General features: G+C 51.4%; 6 protein-coding genes across 6 annotated transcripts; 1 reads left to right on the top strand and 5 right to left on the bottom strand.

Moving 5' to 3' along the window:
- Positions 1-843: 843 nt before the first annotated feature.
- Positions 844-4,714, bottom strand: QC763_200870 (uncharacterized protein). The gene is made up of 5 exons (XM_062909122.1): positions 4,658-4,714; positions 3,396-4,592; positions 3,097-3,340; positions 2,790-3,048; positions 844-2,738 (listed from the first exon to the last, which is right to left on the bottom strand). Exons 2-5 carry the CDS (start codon positions 3,775-3,777, stop codon positions 1,509-1,511), a joined length of 2,115 nt encoding a protein of 704 aa, XP_062767869.1. The 5' UTR covers positions 3,778-4,592; positions 4,658-4,714; the 3' UTR covers positions 844-1,508.
- A 1,426-nt stretch (positions 4,715-6,140) lies between these two features.
- CCG6 (clock-controlled protein 6) lies at positions 6,141-8,590 on the bottom strand. Its single transcript, XM_062909121.1, has 3 exons — positions 7,114-8,590; positions 6,894-6,976; positions 6,141-6,825 (listed from the first exon to the last, which is right to left on the bottom strand). The coding sequence occupies exons 1-3, from the start codon at positions 7,264-7,266 to the stop codon at positions 6,648-6,650; spliced, it is 414 nt and encodes a 137-aa protein (XP_062767868.1). The 5' UTR covers positions 7,267-8,590; the 3' UTR covers positions 6,141-6,647.
- A 287-nt stretch (positions 8,591-8,877) lies between these two features.
- On the top strand, positions 8,878-11,246 carry QC763_200850 (uncharacterized protein). Its single transcript, XM_062909120.1, has 2 exons — positions 8,878-9,643; positions 9,711-11,246. Exons 1-2 carry the CDS (start codon positions 9,619-9,621, stop codon positions 10,709-10,711), a joined length of 1,026 nt encoding a protein of 341 aa, XP_062767867.1. The 5' UTR covers positions 8,878-9,618; the 3' UTR covers positions 10,712-11,246.
- QC763_200845 (uncharacterized protein) lies at positions 11,047-14,146 on the bottom strand (the record flags this gene model as incomplete). The annotated part of the gene is made up of 2 exons (XM_062909119.1): positions 11,047-12,092; positions 13,039-14,146. 2 exons carry the CDS (start codon positions 14,144-14,146, stop codon positions 11,602-11,604), a joined length of 1,599 nt encoding a protein of 532 aa, XP_062767866.1. The 3' UTR covers positions 11,047-11,601.
- Positions 14,147-15,159: 1,013 nt separating this feature from the next.
- On the bottom strand, positions 15,160-16,595 carry QC763_200840 (uncharacterized protein). The gene is made up of 3 exons (XM_062909118.1): positions 16,261-16,595; positions 15,508-16,201; positions 15,160-15,448 (listed from the first exon to the last, which is right to left on the bottom strand). The coding sequence occupies exons 1-3, from the start codon at positions 16,468-16,470 to the stop codon at positions 15,354-15,356; spliced, it is 999 nt and encodes a 332-aa protein (XP_062767865.1). The 5' UTR covers positions 16,471-16,595; the 3' UTR covers positions 15,160-15,353.
- Positions 16,596-17,055: 460 nt separating this feature from the next.
- Positions 17,056-22,156, bottom strand: SPT6 (Transcription elongation factor spt6). Its single transcript, XM_062909117.1, is given in 5 exon segments — positions 17,056-17,672; positions 17,735-21,365; positions 21,422-21,601; positions 21,672-22,111; positions 22,128-22,156. 4 exon segments carry the CDS (start codon positions 21,837-21,839, stop codon positions 17,392-17,394), a joined length of 4,260 nt encoding a protein of 1,419 aa, XP_062767864.1. The 5' UTR covers positions 21,840-22,111; positions 22,128-22,156; the 3' UTR covers positions 17,056-17,391.
- Positions 22,157-22,263: the final 107 nt, after the last annotated feature.

Below are 22,263 nucleotides of genomic sequence, written 5' to 3'. Positions count from 1 at the left end.
ATATTTTTTTCTCTCTAAAATAATAACAAGTCAGATCATGATTTTCTTCAAGATTGACATACCACCCACCCGCATCGATGACGCGCGCGAAACGTGGACATGAACACACGCGCACACATACACACTGGGGGCTTCCGAGATCTAGACGCTGGGTGTAGCACAACGCAGATCCGGGCCGAAAAAGAAGTGCAAAAATGCTACCTCGCCCCAAAGTCACAAGCGTGCTACTGCTGCTGTTTTGTCCGTCGTCCGGATGAGGGACTGTGGTGGCTACTGTCGCTGGAAGTGTGCCAAGATCTTGTGTGTTTGTGTTAGTGTGTTTGTGTGTGTGTGTGTGTGTGTGTGTGTGTGTGTGTGTGTGTGAGCTGACAATATCGAGATGAAAGGCAAAATCTGGTGCACAGCTTTGTTACTTACCTGCTTGACTGGTGGTTAGCCTTTGACTGGTGACGGTTGACTTGTAGGTAGTGAGGTAGGTTGCCTGCCGGTGGTTGAAAAGAAACGGCGAGGAACGACTTGGAGTGTGACTTTGGTGAAAACCCCTTCAGAGAAGGGGTATGGCTGGCCCCTGGTGTAGCCGTGTGATGTTAACCTTACCAGTGGCCACATACCTAAAGTGAGAGACGTAAGTGTTATTAAGGTAGGCGTTGATGATAAAAGAATGGTGATTACCATCTTTGACAACAGCGCCTGACAGGCCCTAAAAGGCAATCCATGGGCCTTCAAAGATACTCTACAGACCTTCAAAGATACTTTATAGACCATCTTTGATGGTCTATAGGCCTCCAAAAATAGCTACTATCCCTACAAATATAGTCAAGAGACAATTGAAAAGAGTCAAAAGGCATTTCAAGATAGCCCAGAGTAGTTATTACTATCTTTCATGACCTTACATTCTACATTATAGTGTGCAATATCGTATTTATAACATCCCGTCATGCCCCTTAAAAGTTGAGATAGTGCACTGATACAAAGGCAATATCAAGTCCTACATTCCTAGCTTCCGCTCACTGCATCATGACCTTTTTTATCCTCGCCCTCCACACGCGTCTCTTCTCCGGAAGTTTGTAGCCAACATTGTTCACCATACCAAACGGTCCCGGTGGTAGATGTCGATGGATCTTAAGTACCGCTCCCTTACTGAAGGTATGGTCAGATACGCGCGGGCGCGGTATTCCTGTCCCTTGGTGAAAACAGGGTATTTCTGAACCCGTGATGTTGAGGATATAAAAGATTGAGTAAATTTAGATTATAACTTTGATTTGCGAGCTGTCCGGATGAAGTTAATTAGGGCTCTGCCTTAACGTCTTGTAATTGCGCTGGTGGAGGTGGCTTACTAGCAGATTGATGAAGAAGGAGAGTCAGTGGATGACGACCAAGGACCGTGGCCCTCACAGCTTGGAACTCCACTATATTTTCAACAAAGTGCCTAACATGCCTCGTGGTAAATATCATAACATCACTCTCCACTCTCATCATCGCACCGATCCTCACCGCAGGATACTCCCTTAAAGCTTCGCCTTCTCCCTCCCCTCAATGCTCGCATGCCACTTCCCCTTCCTCTCCAACTCCACAAAGTACTCCCTCACCTTCCCCCTAGCCACCTCCACAACCCCCATATCCTCCACCGTACTGGGAACATTCAACTCCTTGTCCACCTCCCCATGCACCGCATTCTCCAATAACTCCTTCAACACCCTCCTCAGCGTCTTCCCTGACCTCGTCTTGGGAATCATCCCCTTACCCTCAATCATCCCCCCCAAACTCGCAATAGCACCCACTTGCTTCCTGACCAGGGTCTGTATCTCCTGAAACAGTTTCTCCTTCTTCTCTTTTGTAGTTGCCGCTCCGTGGGAAGTGCTGATGAAAGCAAACGGCATCTGCCCCTTCAGTGCGTCAGGGATGCCAACCACACATGCTTCCGTGACGTCAGGGTGGGTGGTGATAGCTTGCTCCAGTTGGCCAGTGGACAACCGATGAGCAGCCACATTGATGATGTCGTCTGAGCGTGCCATGATATGGATGTAGCCATCCTCATCAATGACACCTGCGTCACCGGTGTCGATGTACTTCCCGTCGAAGCGTTTGAGGTAACCCTTGTAGAACCTTTCCTCATCTCCCCACAGTGTCCTGAAGGCAGTAGGGGCAAGTGGGAGGCCTAGAACAATATTGCCCATGGTGTTTGGTGATAGAGGTTCACCAGAGTCAGACACGACGCGGACATCAAATCCAGGCATTGCTTTGCCTGCCGAACCAGGTTTTATCTTCAGCGGTGGGTGTGAGGCAGAGGAGGTGGGGTTGGTTCTGTCATGACCTGCATGGGGCACGAGAGCGATGCCCGAGATGGGGGAGCCGGATTCGGATGACCACCAGTTGTCGATCACCAGTGCGCCAGGTGCAGCATGTTTGGCTAGCAGGTCCTGATACATGGTGATGATGGATGGTTCTGATCTTTCGCCGGCCAGGAATAGTGCTCGAAGGTTCCTGAGACCTCCGCGCTCACCAACGCGAGAGAAATGGATGTTATCCGGATCTTCTTTGCGGATTGCGCGGAGGGCCGTGGGGGCAGTGAACATGGTGTTGATCTTGTACTCTTCGGCCAGACGCCAGAAGGCCGAAGCATCAGGGGTGCCGACTGGCTTGCCCTCATATAAGACGGTTGCAGCGCCGGTCAAGAGGGGGCCGTATAAAGTATAGCTGTGAGAGACGACCCAGCCAATATCGCTGTAGCATCCCATCTGATGCGTGTCAGTAAGCCATGAAGGATGTCAAAGACACAGAGTACATACCACATCACCAGGACCATGGACACCAAAGAGATACGAGATCATCAGGTGCAGACCGACGGCATGGCCGCCAGCTTCTCTCAGCACACCCTTTGGCAGACCCGTCGTGCCACTGGTGTAGATGATGTAGACGCCATCTGTCGACTTGACAGGAACACACGCCGCTCGCCAACCTCTAGCACGGCAGCTCTTGTCCAGGGCCTGCCATTTTCGTTGGCCATTCGCTCTATCAATGGGTCGCCATGGCAGCTCGTCTCTTTGCCTGTGTTATTGTCAGCTGTGAAATGCCAGAGTCCGACTTGAGACTTACCAAATAATAGTCTTTGGCGGCCTCCAACTCGAAATCTTCATCGCCTCCTCCACAAAACCCTGGTACCCAATCGGCCCCTTATTCCCCTCTATCCCGCAAGAAGCAGTCAGGATAGCAACCGGCTTCGAAGCCTCAATTCTTTGGGCCAGTGCCCCAGAAGCAAAACCGCCAAACACAACGGCATGGATCGCACCAAGACGATTGATAGCTAGAATCCCGATCAGGGCAGCGGGTATCATGGGCACTACAGTCTTTGTCAGCATCAATCCTGCCCTCGAAAGAGAGAATTGGATACTTACTATAAACAAGCACCACATCCCCCTTCTTCACCCCCTCCTCTCTCAGCACACCCGCAAAGATCTCCACCTCGTCGAGTAACCTGGCATAGGTGTATGTCTCCTTCTTGTTCGTGACCGGGCTGTCATACAAGATGGCAGGAACATCCCCCCTGCCAGCAAGGACGTGACGATCGATGCAGTTGTAGCATGTGGAGATCTCGCCGTCAGGGAACCAGGCCCAGTGGTCGTGAGAGATACCAGAAGGGAGTTGTTTGATTGTCTTTTGGAGGACGGTGGCGGGTTTCTTGTGCCAATGAAGTTGATCGGCTTGGTGAGACCAGAAGGTTTCGGGGGAGGTGAGGGAGTGTGTTTGGGTGTGGTTTTGGGGGTGGTCTTTGGTCATTTTTGTTGTCTTGATACTGAGATGGAGCGAGGCGAGTGAGGTCGGCGGTGTGATGAGATGATGTCACAGGTGACAGGAACAAGATACCAAATATCGGAGGAGCACAAATACAAGTAGTGGTACAATAAAAATGTAAAAGTATGTTGAAACATATGATGATATAGAAATATATGATGGAAGAACTCTATATCCAAAAGCTGGTGGTGAAGGTAAGAGAGTTGTAACCGCGGTGCTGCACGTTCTCCCCCGCATATAATCCGTTGCCCCGACTCCCGAACAATGAAGGTGCCATGCAGTTCCCAACCTCTATCGTGCCCTTCCTCCCGGGGAAGGGGATCGGCCGCGCGGGGCAATCAATGGACCCCAACTATAGGCGATGAACCATTGGTCGCCCTGTCCCTTTTCTAAGCTGGTGCTACCCAACCTAACTACATGGCATTGCTAAAATCACCAGATAACTTTCTCGACAATACCGAGTGCCTTGGATCTCACGGAAAGATGGAACTGGTTGCTTTGTTGTTCGATCGTGAATGATGTGAGGATCGTGTAAGTCAAAGACTCCGCTTCCCCGCGTTTTGATACCCGCTCTCGACCGTTGTTCCCCATGGGGAAGGAAATCTTGGCTGGCCACTGGCCGACGGTCTGAACTTTAAAAAACATGTGCTTCGAGTGGCTCACCCGATGATCACTGGCAATTTGTTCAACGCCGCCAAATCATCATGGCTGCCGTTTTGGGGGGGCGATCTTTTCTTCATGTTTAAGAGAGTCGTTGAACTGTTTGGCGGTTGATAACGGCGGGGAAAAGAGCCAGTTGTCTTACACCAAAGTCAGTGGTTTGGGATGTGTTTGGTGTGAAGTTTATGCACTGCATAAAACCAACCGAGGCTTTTCTTCCGTCTTATCAACGACCTTCCTGTCATCATATCTTATCTCTCTTACGAAGCACCGCAAACCTTACCTTTTGCTCTCCAATCCATCATCTCTCATTATTTTCATATTTCCATTTCCCCTCTTCACCTGCACAGTCCAAGTGCCCGGACTTTCTCCTGGTGCGTGAGCACAGAACAATCAAATCTCGCTTACCATTCCTTCTTCCACACCCCCCCTAAGATTAGGGCGTGCAGCTATTATCATCTCCTAATTCACTCCGTATCATTCGTAATCTGCTTGGTTCGTGACGGTCTGGGCGCTAAGAACGCTCATCTCGTCTTTTCTCTCACGCTATCAATTCATGCAGAGTCAGGCGGAAATTGTTTGCATTGGTTACTGCTGTTGTGATGTGGTGAGGTGATGGCTGTGCCGCCGGCTCTTTTGAAGAGAGTGAGATTGTTTCCCTGGTGAGCTGTTCTAGGGATTTTTATTAGGAAGGAACATGACGATGGAAATAGACGAAAACCTTTCGATATGATTATGGTTATGAAATGTAATGAACTGCATTGAGATTCTAGAATAAAAAGAGGGATGATCATTCCTATTCTGAGAACGACAGAATCGTGGCAAGGTAGCAGCGGTCAACGGCCGACAGCTTCAACGGTGGAGGTTGATCATGGTGGCATTACAGGATTCGGACTTCACACTGCAACTGCTTGGTTCAGGACCGGAGACTTGAATTGGTCATTGATGACTTTTCTCTGTTGGCAGTTCTCAGCGAAACCTACCTCATGGTTGATGAAACGTTGCACTGTCACCGCCATTGAGAACTTTGTGTCTTGAAAGGTTGGCACCCCCGAGGCCATCCGGCGGGCAAGAAAAGGCGATATTGGGAACCTGGAACACCAACACAATGTCTTTACCCGGCACGTCCCAGCATCCAGGTTCCAGCAACACGGGGGCGGGAACTGCGGGAAAAAGGAAATACAAAAAAAAAAAAAAAAAAAAATAACAGGGGAAGGGTTTCCGAAAAATGCACGATTCGAATCATGATTCAGTGCTGCATACAGTGACACCCTGCATAACCAGCTTTCTCCCTGCCTTGAAGTTCACAAAATATCAAATGAAACAACATCGAGTTGAACTCCCAATCCGGGATCCCGTGTCTCTCTTTTCGCCAGGTTCCAACCTCAGTCAATCGATCAAGTCAATACGAGTAGAAACATCAGGTATCAATGGTATCTCATAAAACTCCCGTCACAAATGCAACAAAAAAAAAGAGGAACCGAGAGAAATGTACAAAGGATAGGCCACCGGACCAAAACTAGCTCTTCGAGCAATAGAGAGAAGATACACAACTATGTACATGACCCACGAAAACAAAGATATTGTTGTGTCCCTCCTCTCCCTCAAAGCAGAAGCCATAAACACGCCCAGCAGACCCATCATTGTGCCCATCAAACATTTACAACTTGATAGAAAAAGCATGTACAGGCAGAGCACAATTGAAAGTAGGAAAGAATAACACAGAAGAGAAGAGGCGAGGCTGAAAAGCGTTGATATTTTGGTCCGTAAGATCCGAAACACTTTTCCAAAAAGATGCTGTGAGCTTCAAGAAACCTCGACTGTGCTCGGGGAAAGGGGGTAAACCAATCTCCAAAACACCCGCCAGAAAAATGAAGACTCAACAACTTGGCAAGGTGACAACCGTCCTCCGTAGGAGCGAAATGTTTCCCTTGCACAACCACATGAGGGTATTCCAACTCTATCCCATCCCATCATCCTTTTCCCGGGATCCTAGATCCCCTCGAACTTCCCCTTTGTATTCCCTTAAAACATCATTGCCATTGGTATCCTTTTAAAAAAAAATTTGTTCCATCCCAGATCATGAAAAGACTTGATTAAGTATTACTAGCCGGTCTTCCCAGGGCCGGAGCTTGACAGCTCTCAAAGCCCCGAGAGCCGCAGCGGGTAAAATGTGGTCATGACAGGCAGAAAACTTAGAGGGCAAGGGCAACGAAGCCGAGGACACCAGCGAGGGCACCGCCGGAGAGGGCAGCAGCCTTGCCGGCACCAGCAGTGGCGAGAGGAGGCTGGGTGGGGGCGGGCTGGCCGATGGTGCCAACGGGGGTGGTGGTGGGACCAGGGGCAACGGTGCTGTTGTGGTAAACAGGGGCACTTGAGAAAATGTTAGCATTGGACGTTCAACAGGAATGGCGAATCCCAATTCGATGTTAGGGACGCACCAGTCGTGGCAGATCACTGACGAGATGGTAGTGACAGGCTTCTTGACAGTGCAAGGGCAGTCGGTGATGGTCAGAGTGGTGGCCTGTGAGGTTGAGTTAGCGGTGATGTTCTGAAACCGGTGGATCGAGATCGAGCTCGGTTGTTCCCCAGAAAGCGTCCCAGTTCTGAAACAAAGCTCCAGTGGTTCTTTCCCGGTCGTCTCTCTATGGAAGATCGTACCTCAGTGATGGTGTAGGTGGTGCCGCCATACTCGACAGTGGTGGGCTCGGGGCAGTAGGTGGTGATGGCAGTGACGACCTCGGTGGTGTAGGTGACGTTCTTGAAGGCGTTGGCGCCGGCGGCGAGGGCAAGGACGGCAGTGGAGAACTTCATTTTGACTGATTTGTGGGGTATTAAATTATATACTCGAAAGTATGTACGTTGGAGAGGATGGTGAGTTGGTGGTGAAGGCGCTGTCGTTGAAGAACGAATGTACTTGACTTAAAAGTCAGGGCTGATAGAGAGCGAGTGGGTGAAGAGAGAAAAGGGAAACGAGACCATTTTGGAGAGCGGACACGAGTTATATAGCGATACTCGCCAAATGGACGGGGAAACCCAGCCTGCCCCCCCAGAGAGAGCCGATTTTTCCTTGGGGTTGCCAGGAGAGCCAGGCGAACCAGTGGATCCAGGATCCTCTCGCTGTGATAGCGTGTCTCCGAAAATGGATCAAATCAAGCAGCCGAGCAGGGGGTTTGCCAGGGGTAGGGTGGAAAAGGGGAGTGTGGACCCTTGGCCAGGCGGTGGCGGCCAACGGGAGGCTGTCAATTGCCTCTTCGGAAATGGATGGCACACCGTGGCAGGTGCCAGCAACAGCCCAATTTCCTGTTACGCCTGGGCCTCTCTCAGCCGTTTAATGAGAGGTTTCTCTTCAGCTTGCCGTCGATGCAAGTCGTCGTCACCGCGCCTCTTCGCAGCGCGTCTCATGGCCATATTCCATGAACGTGTTCGCGACCAGGAACATGCTGGGGCTCTTCTCCAAGAACAAAACGAAGCGATACATATCAAGCCGGTGTTTTCGGGGCTTCTGGGCGTGCCTGGAAATGGCACCTTTGCTATCGGCGGAAATGAACAGATGAGGTGGCACACAGGCGACTGTTTGGTTCGTACCTTGCAGGTGGGCCGCTACCACCACCCACACCTCCTTCCTGCACTTGGCTGCATGCTGCATCCATCCCATCCCATCTCATCAGTGACAACAACGATGATGTTAGCGCGCGATAGCGGTGCTCGGCAAGATCACGCACTCTGGCTAACGCGTCGAGATCCTGCCTGAATTCAGGGCATGGTTGTTCTGGCAGATCAACCGCCGTTCTTCCCAGGTTTTCACCGCTTCCATCGCATCACCACCACCCCACCCAGCATCGGCCAAATCAGGTCAACCGGGCGCTAAATATCGACATGTCATCTGTGGTGGTCTCGTATTGCTGCCTCTTTGCGTACTTGTCAATTGGTGGCTCGCATTGATAGATCATCACTTCGTTTTTATCACGGTTCGACCCGGTCGTTCAGGAAATGCGCCGGCTATTTCTGGAAAACGCCGTGTTTGTTCTGGACTCCCTCCCAGCCGATTGGCCCCATTGTTTTATGGGGGCCTGAAGCTTCATTAAAAGGCCGCCCCCGTTATGCCCATCTCCTTGACAACAACAGGAACTTTTCCTTCCAGCCCCCCTGAAGGAACCCGGTCCAATCAGTCGACTGACTGTGGAGCTCCCTTCACATGTTCCAAGTTTGCCCAGGCCCTATGATCCGCCGTTGATGGCCGAGTCCCGCGATGCCACGGCGACCCGATCCGGATGTTCGGGACGACGTCATCTTTCCTATCAAGCTGTCACCACCTGTTGATCATGTCTATCAAACACGCGTCCAGAAGATAAGAAGAAAAAAAAAAAAAACCTCGCTGGAATGTGCAGTCCGATGCCGGATGTATTGACGCTTACCGCTTCAAACTCTTGGACATGTTGGCAGATGCAGGTCCAATAGGTGTGTGTAATTTCCGCCATCTATTACCCACTATGCAAGATGCTGCATATGGTGCCCATAGCGAAGAGAGCGTGACACAAACAACAACATGAAGCATAGTATATTGTGTTGGTGATCTTGAACTTTAGTTTTGCTCAACTCTGGCTCTCACACCATCTTTGCCAGACGGCATGGATGATGCTGAATCGCTGATTATCAAGGACGACGGCTTCTGAGTGCTTTCATCCGTTGGTCTCTGAATGTATGGCTAGCTGCTTTGTTTTCTCAAAATGGTCAACGAAACAAGTGTTCCTTTCATAGTCGGACATGGCTGTTGTGTCCGACTTTCCTTTGTTGTTGCACCACATTCCTTTCATGCAATATGCCAAGTCCGGGTCGTGCCCGGACAGCCCGTCGGTAGACGTCGTGTGCGGAGACCGGCCGGTACCCTCGACGTTGATTGCCTGTTGCACAATGTCGGCACCCGGCCGGTTGGTGGTTGCTGGATGGGGCCGGATCACAGATGTCTTCCTCGGATATACCCCGCCATATCATAACGTCATCCGTCTAAACCCCACCATTTATAAGCCGCCGCTTTCAACGTCTTCCGTTTTAATCAACGGCGTTTATGTGTCTATTAACAGCGTGTTTTATATCGGTTTTTATTTTCCTGCCACTCACCAATTCAGTCACTCATCGAAACGCTCAGCCTGAAATTCTGACAAAATGCCTGATCTCATGAAAGCAGTCGGTAAGTCCCCCTCACCATCACCATCACCACCCCCGTCATCTCAACCAACCACTAACCTCAACCGCAGACATCAAAAACGGCAAAGGCCCCGCCTCAGCCCTCTTCATCAACCCCTCCACCCCCATCCCCCATCCCCCAGCAGGCCACGCCCTCGTCAGAATCAAGGCCTTTGGCCTCAACCGTATGGATCTCCTCCAAAGAGAAGGGAACTACCCCCTCCCTCCCCAGGCACCGTCCACCCTAGGAGTAGAATTCAGCGGCACGATCGTCTCTTTCGGTGGAGACGAGCCAAACCAGGAACATGAGCACTTCAAGAAGGGAGACGAGGTCTTCGGTTTGGCTTATGGTGGGGCGTATGCGGAGTACATCTCTGTCTCTACCCGGATGCTCTTGCATAAACCGAACTGGTTGTCGTTTGAGCAGGCGGCTGGGATACCAGAGACGTGGATTACCGCGCTTCAAGCGTTGGATTTTGTGCTGGGGGGTGCGGAGGGGAAGACGATACTGTGGCATGCTGGGGCGAGCTCGGTGTCGATTTCGGGGATACAGCTGTCGAGAGTGTCGGGGGCGAAGGAGATATATGCTACGGCTGGCACGGGGGAGAAGATCAAGTTCATTGAGGGGACGTTGGGGGCGATGAAGGGGTTTAATTACAAGAGCGAGGATTGGGTGAAGGGGGTTTTGGAGGCTACGGGTGGGAAGGGGGTGGATCTTATTGTTGATTTTGTTGGGGGGAGTTACTTTGAGAAGAATCTGGATGTGGTGGCGAGGGATGGGAGGCTTGTGATGCTGGGGTTGATGGAGGGCATGCAGACGCCGGATAGGGTTAATATTGGGAAGCTGCTGTATAAGAGGGTGAGGGTGGAGGGGAGTACGTTGAGGAGTAGGGATGAGGAGTATCAGGGGAAGCTGAGGGATAGGTTGGAGCAGGAGTATCTTCCAAAGTTTGAGAAGGGTGAGCTGAAGGTGTTTGTTGATAGGGTTTTGCCTTGGGAGGAGATTCAGAAGGGACATGAGGTGTTGGAGGGGAATGAGACCATGGGGAAGGTCATTTGCACAATCTCATAAGCATGAGAGAATCTTTACGGAGCCCCCTATTTGTCTTACTAGCGGCCCCCCTCCCTATCTACCGATTTACTTACCTTCCCTGGAACATAGTAAAAGGCCTGGCCATGTAGTTTGAACCCCACATAGCAGGACAGCCTTAAACTCTGCTCTGTTGGAGGAGGGACTTTATTTAGTTCGGTGGGGGATAGGCTAGCTAAGGATATTGATGGGATTGGAGGTCCGTTGGAATCTCTACTTACAGGACTTACGCCCTCTGTTGCAAATCGGGAAGCCTACCTTGGCTTAGAATGGTATGGGAAGCTGTATCAATTTATGGCCAGTGGTAAGGTAGAGGACCCGTTGGATCGATATACCCTCTAGAAACGAGATTCTCTACTACAAGATTGGGTCGATAGGCATGCTGATCTCCGCCTCAGGGATGGGACGAGATACCTTACTCACCAACCCCAAGCTCCTCATATTCACCATACGTCTCCTGCACCAATACCTCAACCTCACTAACGCTTGCTTGCCCTCGAATTTCCATTTGCTCGCCTCAACACACACACACACACACACCCACACTGAGACTCTTATGTCAAGTCGGGTGAGCGGTTCGACCAGGTTGTTCCAATAAATAAAGCACCCTAGGTTCCTATTTATTGTGGTGCTGGGAGTTGAGAAACTCTTGGGTCAGCGGAGCGAACCGACTTGAGTCGAAGGAAGAATGCGGTGCCTCCTGCGTAGTCGCCTGGGTGATCATCTTTTCCATCGCGCAAGCGCCGTGTATCTTCTCCAGAAAAATCATGCGGATAGAGCGTACTACACCGTCGCCCGATTCGGGCGAGATTGTCCATGCCCCGTAAAAGTCGGGAACAACGGACCCGGCAAAGCCAGCAGTGCGAATTTCCTCATATGCGCGAGGACTCAGTGTAATAATGCAGGTCCGCTTTCGTCATCACATCCGGGCAGGCGGTGTCGCAAGAGTTGCCGAAGCGTTCATCCAGAGAGTAATAAGCGCCGTCGTGAACTTTAGCGATCACTTCGTTGCGTTTTCCGTTCGCCGATATGATGACTCCCTCGAAGACCGTTTGACCTTCCGTATGCTCATTGAACTGAATGATCTGAGTGATGGTGAACTTGCGACTTTCAGGATTCTTGACTTCGGTTGTCGTGATGGGGGGATGAGCCAAAATAAGCTCGACTCGGCTTTTCCGACACCAGTAGGTGGCACTCGACCAGAACGCATTCCACTCGCTTCTCTTCTCCGGGAGTTTATAGCGAATGCGTCCCACAAATGCCAAATGGTTCCGGTGGTAGATGTCGCTGAATCTCAAGCACCGCTCCCTCATGATAGGTATCGTCGGGCACATGCGGAGGGGCCATTTCGGCAAAACAGAGACTGAAGGTTCTTGGTATCAGCGGGTTTTGGAAGAAGACAATTCTAAAGCTGCTACACATACCAGGATGTCGCGGAGCTTGAGTTCTGCGAGTAATTTGGAATTTCGCTGTTATTGGGTGCCAAATACCAGAAGAGTCAAGCAACTGGTCCCTTTGTGGCTTCGTTTGGGGTAAGTGAAGAGAGAACCTTTATGGAGCCCCCTGTTTATCTAACCAAGCCCCCGCCCCCATTTACATAGAGTTTAACTATATTACGAATAATGACAATTAAGCGTTAAAAAATATTTAATAAGCCTTAAAATATAGTTAAGAGGTCTTGAAAGATAGTCAAAGTCGGCACAACCATCATTATTGTCTTCCATCCTGTTCTTATGTTGTCCCAGCTCCCCTAGTTTCATTTAGACCATATCACATCTTCCCATCATCTATCGTCCACGAACCCGGAAACGGTTTTCGTCTTCGCGCTTCGTGGATGCTGCCGTCTGGTTGATATGATACAAAAACGTACCCTCCCCCCGCCAACCGCCCAGGCTCCATAGATAGGATGGAAGAAAAGTATATACACGTCATCCCAGACTTGGCTAGGCTCTGTAAACAATGAAGCCACCTTTTCTGTCTGGGAAAAAGAAATAAGAATGAGGATTGCTCCCCAGAAAGTGTGAGAAACAGGAAACGAGTTGGGTCCAACTTACAGTTTTGACCGTTTTGATGAAAAAGGAAACAAATGAGGGAATCCCATCCCGATGATCATATCTATCTACACCAAGCTGTCATAAAGCATCATTAACATGCCAATCTATCCCCCATCCAACAGTGAAAAGGAAATCCAGACCTTCTCTTAGCCCGCAATGCTGAAACAAACTCAGGATGAAACCTCCATACCCGATGGGGCTATCGTCCTGTTCTAGAGTCGCTCTCAAGTGCCGTTCAACTGAGACCCAACTAACCGCCTCGAGCTTTTCTTTCCTCATTGCCAGTCCCCAGGCCCACGCCAACCCCGCCACCGGTCAACTGAGCCCAAGCCGCCTTGACCTGTTCTTTCCGAATGCGCGGTCTCCAGGTCCACGAGCAAAAGCAGGCGGACTTGCCAAAGCAGAGGTAAAGCGCAAACAGGATCACGGGAAAGACCAGACATTCCACAAGGACCCTGACCGACGAGAAATAGACCAGTAAATCTGTGAGACCCAGCAAAATAAAAACCGGTGCGGTGTTGTGCTTCTTCTTGCTCTGTTGGTGCTGATCTGACATTGGGAGTTTGATTTTTGTCGCTTGGAGAGGCGGTTCAGTTGATGCTCTTCGGGACTCGTTGAGCGTGGACGGCAGCTGCGTGCTTTTGGTGCTCGTGCTGGCACTGTCAGTGCTAGTTTTATCGGCTTGCGGTGTTGTCTGGGCTGTTTCGGTGCGGTCTTGACTGCATGGAGGCATGGTTTTCTCCTGTGCTGAGGCTTCAACAGGACCGGCGGCGGGTGCCTCGGGCGGGACGGGGGCTTGGGCTCTCTCGGCTAACATGAGGACCAAGAAGGTGACAATGACCGCAAGACTGTTCATCTGTTCCTCAAGACTCGAGCCTTGGCCAGCCACGGGTGGGATTTGACCAGGGGTGTTTGGGTTGTTGACTTGTTGAGGTGCCGCGGTTGCTTCAACGAAACCATCGGTTGGCTGATGCTCATTAATGGCTCGCTCCGCCGTCGAGGTGTTGATAACCAAACCAGTTGGTGACTGGGCAAAGCCTATGTTTTCAGGCCTGGTCACGGTTGAGGTGGTGAGCGAGGTAACGAGTTCGATGAGGTCGTTCAGTTTCATCTCCAGAGATGTGCTGCTGTTCGCCTCAGGTACGCCAGCGTTAGGTGTATCGGGCAAATCTACATCGCGTGCTTCTTCAATTGTATGATTGGTTTCTTCATTGTTAGCCGCCACAAGCTGTATCGCCGGTTCTGTGCGATTGTTGGTCGGAAGTCTACGGCGCATGGAATCTGCTCTGTGAGCGTCGGAATGAGGCTGCTGCCTTCGGTGCCTCCGAGTTCTAAAGCCGGCTAGGTACAGGATAACGTCCATTTGGGAAGGTGTTAGGTGCAAAAGTTGGGCAGGAAACAAGTGTGATGATGTGTCAAAATTGGAAGAGAGAGGGGGGAAAAGGAAGTACTTGAGAAAGGAAGGTCAAGAAACAAACCAGCGTCTAGAGAGCTTATAATGGTGGGCTGTTTCAACGTGTATGCTGGGCATATGGCTTACGCGCCAGGCTGTTCAACCTCTCTCCAGCTCCCGCGCCCCCCCCCCATATGCTTTCCCACTCCCGCCCCGAGCCAGACCAAGCAGCCGAAGCCGCATTGTCTGCCCTATCACTTCCGCAACATTAAGAACGCGAGAAATTTCCCAGGAAGATGTCAGTTGCTTGTGTGGAGATCCTACAACTTGAAGTTTGGTTTATCTTGCGAACTGCTGTTAGAGCCTCGATCATATCCCCATGGGGTTCCGGGCTATAGACCCTACTTCTGCAGAGCCGGCAAGTGTTTAGAAAGCCGATCTGATAGTCCTATATCATGACAACGAGCAGTGCCCGAACTCCTTGCCCGGGCAGACTGAAGAATCGCTTCTCTGCCCCGCAGTTTGCCTTGTGTCTCACCTGACAACACCCACCGTCAGAAAGGTGACCATATGAGCCGGGTGGCGCCTACAATGTCTGCTCCCGCCCCGTGGCCGATTACCTCTTTTGGCTCCCCGTGGTTCCTTTACAGATGACGTTGACCACTATGACAATTCTCTCCCTCAACGGTTTCAAGTCCATAGCCCGCCTGGGCGAGGGACGCCATGATCCTCCATAGGCTTGGCTCGAAGCGGCTTTTGATGTGCTTTTCATGTTATACTGTTCATCGCAACCTGTTTGGGGGGGAAATCGAAGTACATCGCAGATGGCGACTGGTCCTAAAACTTCGGGACGTGCATGGCTGTGCTTGGGGGTTCTTCCGCGCCCGTTCTATTACTTGAGGTTCGCCTAAGCCAATCATTCTACGCCGGTCCACGTCCATAACAGCAATTATATTCTTTCACATGTCATTTTGTGAAGAAAAGTAGTGACACTTTGGTTCTGTTTGAGCTGTCAATTTAGGACGAATAACACTAACAACAAGAGCAATAAGCCACCCAAACACTGAACCTGCCTGCATGATGGCATTGCTCTGCTCATTCCATAGGTAATTCGAAAACGAGAGAAAAAAGTGCCCACGACGCCCGATCCTAACCAGCAGTCCACACCCTTCCCCCATCAATGATGCTGTAACCACTTCAACATCTGTCCATACGCCGTCTTCTGCGCCTCCTTGATATTCCCATCCTCATACTCCCCCACAACAGCAAAACCTATCATCACGTTAGCCAACTCTCTTTTTCATCACCCCCCTGATTGAAAGAAATCTCACCATGCGGAACCCCAGGATAAACCTTCACCTCATGCTCCACCCCCACCTTCCTCATCTCATCCTCCCCAGCAACCCTCACCTCATCAGGAAACATAGGATCGCTCTCCACATTGACCAAGCTAACCGGCGCCTTCAACCCCACAAAATCCTGCCTCGACACCATCGTCGCATGCGCCACCGCACCCGCCTTGATCCACGGTCCCTCCTTGACATCCCCCTGCTCCACATCCTCCCCCCTTTTCTCCCTCTGTTGCCCCAGTAACAGGACATACCGTCCCCCTATGCAATACCCCACCGCATACACCCCCCCACCATTCCCAACCGCATCCGCAAACTCCTCCTTTGCCGCGTCCAGAACCTTGTGGATGATGGGTAGGATCTTGTCTTCGGTGTGTCGCGCAAGCCACATGTCAATCATGAAGCTCTTGGCCGTCTCCACAGCCTTGAGTTTAAACATCCCTAAGAAGCCTCCCCCATCGCCGGCTTGGATGTCGGGGTCGTCTTCCTTGACCTGGGAATTTGGCGCCGGGTCGCCAGAGAAGAGATCTGGCATGACGACGACGTAGTTGCCCTCGATGGAGAAGAGGTCGGCCTGGAGCTGGTTGTTGGTTGACTTGAGACCGGTGCCGCCTGTTAAGAGGAGGAGTAGCCGGGCTGGGGTGGAGGGGTAGGATGGGGGTTTGGTTATGTAGACCTGGCAGGAGGGCAGAGTTAGTTCCGGTTGGTAGGGGTGAAGGTCTAAGGACGCTGTACATCTATCCCGCCGAGAGTAGTGAGCTCTCCTTGTGGCACTCCACTGCCAGCTGGAGTTGGTCTGTCAGATACGCAGTTGTCGCATAGTTGTGGTTGCTCCGGAGGAGGAGTTGGAGCGGCAATGGCAGAAAGAGCTGGAGAGTCTTGCTGGTCTTCGGCAGCGTCGCTCTCGGGAGCTCGGGTAGCTAGATCAAGTTCTGAGATAGGCATTTTGAGAATATGCGTTGATGAATGCGGGATTGATGTGAGGTAGTAGATGTGTACAGAGACAGAGAAGGAATGGGGGGGTCCAGAGCTGTGCCGTTTCTGTTGAGCTGGAGCTCCCTGAAGAGGGGTCCTCAAAGCGACGTGAACCCTTGCGGTCAAAAGTCTTGGCGGTGACGTACCCATGGTGCAGATGAATGGTTAGGGGTTGGGGTTGCATTCAATGGTTCTGATTAATGCTTCAGAGCCACACCATGAACAAAATCACCGGCGCTGCATAAGTCTTCAACCATGCGTCGAAAGATCGTTACTAGGCCTCAAAAGATAGTTGATAGGCCTCAAAAAATAATTGATATACCTTAAAAGATAGCTAATAGGCATAAAAGAATACTAAGAGGCCTATCTACTTTTGAAAAAGGTGTAAGTTGATAGTTTGATAGTGATGATGTGTATGACTAACTTGCAGTACCCATTATTCTGTCCACAACATGAGAGCTTCGCTTCTTTGGTGAGACTGGGTGAAACTGCCACACAAGGTGATCTCTTCGGCGAACTGTTCCTATGTAGTAGCTATGTGGCCTCCAGCCCCAATGCTATCTCCCTTCAGGCCTCGAACAACATATGCATTAGGTGACTGCTTTTCATTAACAACACTATCAAACTACAATTTCATGGCACTGTCCCCTATATGCGCCCTCCCCCCATCAAACATTTATCTACTAAACTCTACTTTCTGGTTTTTCGTTCGCTTAGGACCCCCTTTCCTCAATTCACCGCCCGCCTTGCATGCCAAACCAAAACCAGCCTGAAATCCATGATTTTTCTTTTGTTGCTCGCCCCTTGAAAAGATAAGAGGCAAGTGAGAATACATAAGATTGATAACAACCCCAAACTCGTCGAAAAACAGAACCATCGACGTAGACACTACTAGCGTCTCTGGCCCCCTCCTCCACCGCCACCCTGCTGCATCTTCAGCATTTCGCTTTGATACCGGAGCTTGAACCCGTTCGTGAGAGCTCTCATATCCGGGTAGGCGTTCTTCATCAGCTCGTAAGCATGGGGTACGACACGGACCACCCATCCGTTGACTTTGGAATTCTTGGACGCCTTGAAGCACAGGTGGAAATAGCCCGGGTGCTTCTTGTCGATGCAGAAGGCGTAGGTGGAACGAGTTGGATTGGCATCGATATATGTTGTGAGCCATTTTTCTGTTTTGACGTGTTAGTGATCCATCAGTGGCCAGAACAGTATGTTGGCAGGAAGAACTTACCAAGATCGGCACGCGATCCCTTCTGGAACTTCTCATGCTGCATCAGCTCATCGACCTTCTTCGCCATGGCCTTGACGTGGTCGACAATCAACTCGTCCAGATCGGTGTATGTGTACTTGCTCCCGACCTTGAGGACCTTGCCCACAGAGAATTCATTGTCCTTTTGGAGCTCCAGCACGTCAATATGCTGGTGGACACCGTCGGCCACCTTCCACGTGATGGTAAGGTGGTCATTACCCTTGGACGATGGCCGAATGACAACCTCTCCGGGGGGTTGCCCGCCGAGATATTCCTCGGCCTGGGTGCTGTTGAAAGGCTTGAAAAGCGGGTGCTTGATGACCCTCTGAGTGCGTCCCGTCACCCTGTCCTTCTCGCGCAGCTCCTCACGGTCGGCATCTTCCAGTCTATAATCCCATTGATCCCGGCCGTGATCATAGTTCTTGCGATAAGGTCTGCGCATCTCCTCTTCCCGCATGGTGAGCTTGCAGGTCATGTCCTTGCGGTTGACGTCGATGAGCTTGGCTTGAACCGTCTGGCCCACGCTCAAAACATCCTTGACGGAGTGGCGGTGCGAGGTTTCATGAGCCTCAATTCTGCCTTCGATGCCGCAGTCGAGCTTGACGATAGCGAAGTCATCCTTCACAACGCGGACATTGACTGGCACAATCATACCCTCGCAAAGCGACTCCCTGGTCTCACCGGTGAACATGGTGAAGATCTGGTCGCCAGTAAGAGTTACAAAGTTCTTGCGAAGCTCTTCGAACGGCACTTGCAGCTCTGCCCTGATAGCCTCAAGCGTGGCGCGCTTCCGTTGCGAGTACTCGCGCTCCAACTGCTCGGCGTACTCCTCGAGGATCAGCTCATTCACCTTTTCTTGGACATCATCATTGAAGAGTTTGCGAACGATAGCGGCTGGTCCATTAAGGTCCGTCTCGGCCTTGACATCCTCTTCGTCGAGACCCAAGGCATCGGCGGCGACCTTGCGAGCCAGGTCGTAGTCCTCGGGATGGATACGTGTGTTATCCAGTGGATCCGAGTCAGGATGGGTAGAGTCGTATTCGATGTAGAGGAAGCTTGCGGCATTGTTCCACACTCTTGGGCCTAACACTGGGATCTTGTGGCGAGAGAAATCACCAACCAGTTCGTCACGAGCATTGACGACACCGCCGTTGGCATTGATTCCCTTGATCAAAAGCTGCGCCTTGCGAGGGCCAAGACCAGCGATATAGGGAAGCAAGTTTGCGGTATATGGATCCTTCATAGCTTCGTTGATTTCAACACCGATAAGGTTGACCATATCAACCATCGCCGTCTCCAACTGCTTGAGGAGCTTGTCTTGCGGGAGATATTGCTGGTATGGGTGGATCGACAACGAGATCACATCCTTGCCAAGAGCGGCATATTCCTTCAGCGGATTTTGCATGTACCGAGCCAAAGCGATACAGTACCGAGTAAGAGGATTCAACGTGGGGTGGTCTGTGACGCCCCGAGGGCTGTCCTTGTACATGCGCGCAACCTCATCGTTGACGACAACAACGTCCAAGAGATCGACACGACTCTCGTCAGTTTTCGGGTCAGGGTAGGGTGGGCCCATAAGACCCTTGTCGCTGATGAGGCCCTCGACGTCTTTGATGAGTCGTTGTGTGTCTGCCGAAAAGCCACAAATACCGACCATGTCAAACTCCTTCCGTACGCAAAGCGAAGCAAACTCCTCGCGTTGGTTCTCATCCCGAGCCAGGTTGTTAAAGGTGCCATACTCATTCACCTTGCCATGCTCGTCCATACACGCCCAGTAGATAGGGTCGCGGCCGGGGTCACCCATGCCGTTGGTGAGAACAAGCACTCGAGGTACTGTGCCGAGAACCATGCCCTTGGGCTTGATCGGGGCTTGATCGAGACGCTTAGAATACTCCTCACGGCAGGCTTGGAGAAGCCGTTCCTGGCACGCAGTCCGTATGGATTCCTTGACACCCTTCTCAATCACCTTGTGGAGACGGTTAATGGCCATGTCGAGAACTTTTTCTCTCTCCCCATTCCACGCATCAGCCAGCGAGCTGAAGTTGTCGGATACGAAATCTTGGTAAAGATTCTTCCTAAAGCTACGCTCGTTGCTGAGCTCGACGCGAATTTCCACCAGGCCTTCTTCTTCTGCCTTCATCATCTTCAAGAACACCTCGGGCCGATCCACGAAATCCATGATGCTGTAGTTGACAAGATACTTGATCTCGTAATATGGATGAGACTCGTCAATCTTCCTGAGACCTTTTTCTGTGCGACGGCAGTTCACAATGCCAGTGCCATAGTAGTTTTTACGGAAGAATTTGCGCATCCGGGGGCTGACGAAGAGCTCTTCTGCGTACATCTGGCGGGCCGCGTTGGTGACCTGTTCGGCCGTGTAGAAAAAGTTGTCCACTAAACTATCCGCGAGCGAGATGGGGTCCTGGGGATTGTCATCAGATGAAACCCTCCTTCCGTCTTGTAGCGCGTTTCTGGCAAGTTGATCAGGCGAGATGCCGAGTGCCTGCACGAACTCGTAGGCCTTGGACTTCCTGATGCGCTCAAAGAGGGCTGTCTTGGTGCCCGGACGCTTGAGGTGTTCGGTCTGGTGACCCTCCTCCTGAGCGGCCATGGCAGCAGCCTGCTTGATTTCGGCAGAGTACCGGAAGTTGAAGTAATCCTGTAGATCCTGCAACTCTTCTGTCGTTTCGGCCGCACGAGTCATGCTTTCGATGATGTCGTCCTGGATGTTGAGCTTCTCTTTCAAGCTGTTGTATGATTTCTCGAGCACTGTTCTCTTCTCAACCAGGGACCGGAACTTGATATCCAACTCAAGAATACGCCAGAGATCATCCTGGTTAAGCAACTTTTCGGCATCAATGTTGAATGCGGGAGCATCCGGATCATCACGATCCAAGTTTCGTGACTTCTTGGCATGAATGAGGTAGTCTCGGCGTTGCTGAAAAACAAAGGGCACTTCATAGGCGTCGATGACGAAGAACTCGAGTACCTGGCACACAGCCTTGGTCAACGGTCCGTGAAGATCACTTGAAAGGCGCTTGTGTGGCAAGATGAGGTTGGTAATCCATCTGGCCTCCTCCTTGAACCCTTCGGCCGAAGTTTGCTGATGTTGGAAAGGCTTGCGATCCAGTTGGAAACGCTCTGGGTCGTCGTTGACGCGAATCTCGTTGTCCTCGTCGGTAAGGAGCTTCTCCTTGAGTTGCGACGGCTCAAAAACATCCTTGAGCTCGATCTGCTGCTCTTCACGTTCGCGCTCCTCCTCTTCTTCCTCCATCTGCAGAGCCCAGTCGTAGTCTTCGCCATTTCCGAAAATAGCTTCCATGTCGTCAAGCGCCTCCTTATCCAGACCAGTCGTATCGACGGTGAGACCCTTATCTCTCGGCCGGGCAACTTCCATATCCTCCTGGCGTTGGATGCGCTCCTCATCATCTTCGGGGTAGTCTTCCTCGATGAAGTCATCAAACTCGTCGGCTTGGCGGTGGCTCTGGCGGCCATAGGCTCGATCGTCGGCCATTTCTTCGTCATCGTCGGAAAAGATCTCGGCCAGGCCGCGGCGTTCGGAGCCACGATCCTCATCGCGATGGCCGCGCTTCAGCCGCTTGAACTTGTTTTGCTGGACATGGTGTTAGCACATGATGAATGTTGATATGATCAACTGGCTGAGCGTACCTGGGGCTGTGCCTTGCGTCCCCAGTCTGGGTTTGCTTCACCGATGAGATCGAGATCTTCTTCATCGAGTTGCTCTTCTTCTCTTTCAGCTCTCCGACGCCTCTTTCTGTTGCGTCGTTCTTCGACATCTTCGTCCTCCTCTTCCTCCTCGTCCTCATCGACAATGAAACCTTCTCGAATCTAGGCACGTCAAAGATGAATTAGCAACAGAAACTAGGGATGGTGGGCGCATGGTGAAGGTGGAGCATACTCTTCTAGCTTCTTCCTCATCATCGTCATCATCTTCTTCCTCGCTGGAATCATCGATTAAGGGCTTGTCCCTACGGCCCTCGCCGGCCTCCTCATCAAAGGAGGCATCATCATCCTCGTCATCGAGCTCAGCCTCGCCATCGATCAAGTTGCGCAAGTCGTTGCTCATTTTCGTGGTTGGGATTGCGCAAACTGAAGGTCGGTCTGCAGCAGTATTACGGAGTAAGTTGGCGCGTTTTGTTGCTTGGCCAAAAAGCGGTCACTTGCGGTAGTGGAAGCGCCGCTAGCAATTGGGCGCGGGTGTGTGGTGTAGAAGGAAAGAAAGCAAAAGAAAAGGGCAAGGAGTGGCCGGCGCAAGTTGTCCAGCGAGTGGTGGGGATCTCAAAGGTTCTGGCTGCCTGCTGCCAAAAGTTGCTGGCGACACAGACGGGAAGGCTGACACTGCGAAGCCAGGAAGATTGGTTTTTTTGGAGCAGCGCACGCCCCAACTGTGGCACCACGACGCGTTCAGCCTCGCCTGTAATCGTGCAGAGTATGTAGGTGGTCCGTGCTTCAAGGTCCAGTGATGTAAGACTTGGGATTCAACTTTAACT

This window comes from Podospora pseudopauciseta, assembly GCF_035222475.1.
Source record: "Podospora pseudopauciseta strain CBS 411.78 chromosome 2 map unlocalized CBS411.78m_2, whole genome shotgun sequence".
NCBI lineage: Eukaryota > Fungi > Ascomycota > Sordariomycetes > Sordariales > Podosporaceae > Podospora > Podospora pseudopauciseta.
The sequence above is the reverse complement of the archived record's forward strand: the minus strand, read 5'-3'. Positions and strand labels throughout refer to the sequence as shown.